The 1,818-nt window shown below is 47.0% G+C and overlaps 1 protein-coding gene across 1 annotated transcript in view; it reads left to right on the top strand.

Moving 5' to 3' along the window:
- Window positions 1-1,818, top strand: part of LOC106535880 (adenomatous polyposis coli protein) — a gene marked incomplete at its 3' end in the record, with an annotated part of 14,648 nt that overhangs the window by 9,181 nt on the left and 3,649 nt on the right. Inside the window, 5 exon segments of the mRNA XM_014033015.1 lie at window positions 423-510; window positions 585-807; window positions 1,324-1,432; window positions 1,557-1,670; window positions 1,759-1,818. Coding sequence (XP_013888469.1) covers window positions 423-510; window positions 585-807; window positions 1,324-1,432; window positions 1,557-1,670; window positions 1,759-1,818 — 594 coding nt within the window.

Here is a 1,818-nt window from a genome sequence, read left to right as displayed (position 1 = left end):
TTCCAATCTCAGGTCAAATGTTCTCTGTTTTTAGTCAGCCTTTGTGTTGTTGCTGTTGTTTTTTTACTTGCTGTTTGTTGTGTAGTTCGACTATGTCAGTGTTTGTTGTGTAGTTCATTTTATGTACTTTTGTGTAGTTCTTAGTAGTAGTTAGTGCAAATCGTGTTCAGTTGTAGTTTTGTCTTTTCTCATTGATTTGTTTTTGTCTCTTCTCATTCAAACACAGACTCTTTTGTTTTCTATTTCCTGTTTTGTGTGTGTGTGTGTGTGTTTCCATCTTGTTGTGTATAAATGTTGCAGATTGATTGTGGTGAGTCAGAACTATGATTGACCCCTGCTTGTGTGGTTTCCTGCTCGTCTGTATGATGTCATTTTAAATCCCACAGTGAGCTAACGTCGTACCACCTGTTTGTCTCACACAGGAAGTGCTAAAGCAGCTGCAGGGCACCATAGAAGAAGAGTCAGGAGAGGCGTCCGGCTCGCAGCTGGACCTTATAGAAAGACTGAAAGGTGAACAAAGTGACAACACACTCCCTGCAGGTGTTGTTGTCCTCACTGCACACTCACTGTGTTGTGTCCTGCAGGAATCAGCCTGGATTCAGCCAGCTTCAAGCCCAGGACCAGACTTCCTCCACCTCCTGTGTCCTCCTCCAGCTCAGCCTCATCTTCCTCTGGAGCTCCTGCAGGAGCAGCTGCAGTCTCTGGAGCTCCAGGCCCCTCCTCAGCTGCTGCCTTCCCCAGGAAAGGGCTGCCATCTGCGGGCAGAGACAGCCACGACCGCTGCCTGGACGAGCTGGAGAATGAGAGGTACTAATACCAGACAGAAGTACTTTTTTACCTTTTTTACCCATGATCCCGCCCCCTTTCCCAGGTAGTGACTGATAGTACTGCAGCTGTGGTACTAGTACTACTGATAGTACGGCAGCTGTGGTAGTAGTACTATTGATAGTACTGCAGCTGTGGTAATTGTACTACTGATAGTATGGCAGCTGTAGTAATAGTACCAGTGACAGTACTGCAGCTGTAGTAATAGTACCAGTGACAGTACTACAGCTGTAGTAATAGTACCAGTGACAGTACTGCAGCTGTAGTAATAGTACCAGTGACAGTACCACAGCTGTAGTAATAGTACCAGTGACAGTACTACAGCTGTATTAATAGTACCAGTGACAGTACCACAGCTGTAGTAATAGTACCGGTGACAGTACTACAGCTGTCCTCTGAATTGGAGGTTAGTTTAGCTAAAGTCAGGTGTGAACAGCTCACTGATGTGTCACTCAGGTAAGTCATGCTGCGCTGTGATTGGCTGCTGGTTTCTCACAGATCTCTTCTATTGGCTGAGCTGGAGAAGGAGGAGAAGGAGAAAGACTGGTATTATGCTCAGCTGCAGAATCTCACCAAGAGGATCGACAGTCTGCCGCTCACAGAAAAAGTAAGAATGTGTTTTCAGGGGCACCTGCACAGGTGTGGGACAGACTAATCATGTTTCCTATAAGTGTGTTATGAGCTGCAGTGCATGCTGGGAGCTGTGGTCTCTGATGGTCTGTTGGTCTCAGTTCACTCTGCAGACAGACATGAGTCGCCGTCAGCTGGAGTACGAGGCTCGTCAGATCCGATCTGCCATGGAGGAGCAGCTGGGCTCCTGTCAGGAGATGGAGAGGAGGGCTCAGGTAGGCTGTGTGCACCTGTACCTTACCTGCTACTGTAAGGATGTTCACCTCAGATTTACCTGATGAGATTTGTTTTTTTTTTTTTCAGACTCGTGTGTCTCGTATTCAGCAAATAGAGAAGGACATCCTGAGGCTGGGAGCTCGACTA

Source organism: Austrofundulus limnaeus, unplaced genomic scaffold (genome assembly GCF_001266775.1).
Source record: "Austrofundulus limnaeus strain Quisiro unplaced genomic scaffold, Austrofundulus_limnaeus-1.0 Scaffold1600, whole genome shotgun sequence".
In the NCBI taxonomy this organism is placed as follows: domain Eukaryota; kingdom Metazoa; phylum Chordata; class Actinopteri; order Cyprinodontiformes; family Rivulidae; genus Austrofundulus; species Austrofundulus limnaeus.
This window is presented reverse-complemented; position numbering and strand designations above follow the sequence as displayed.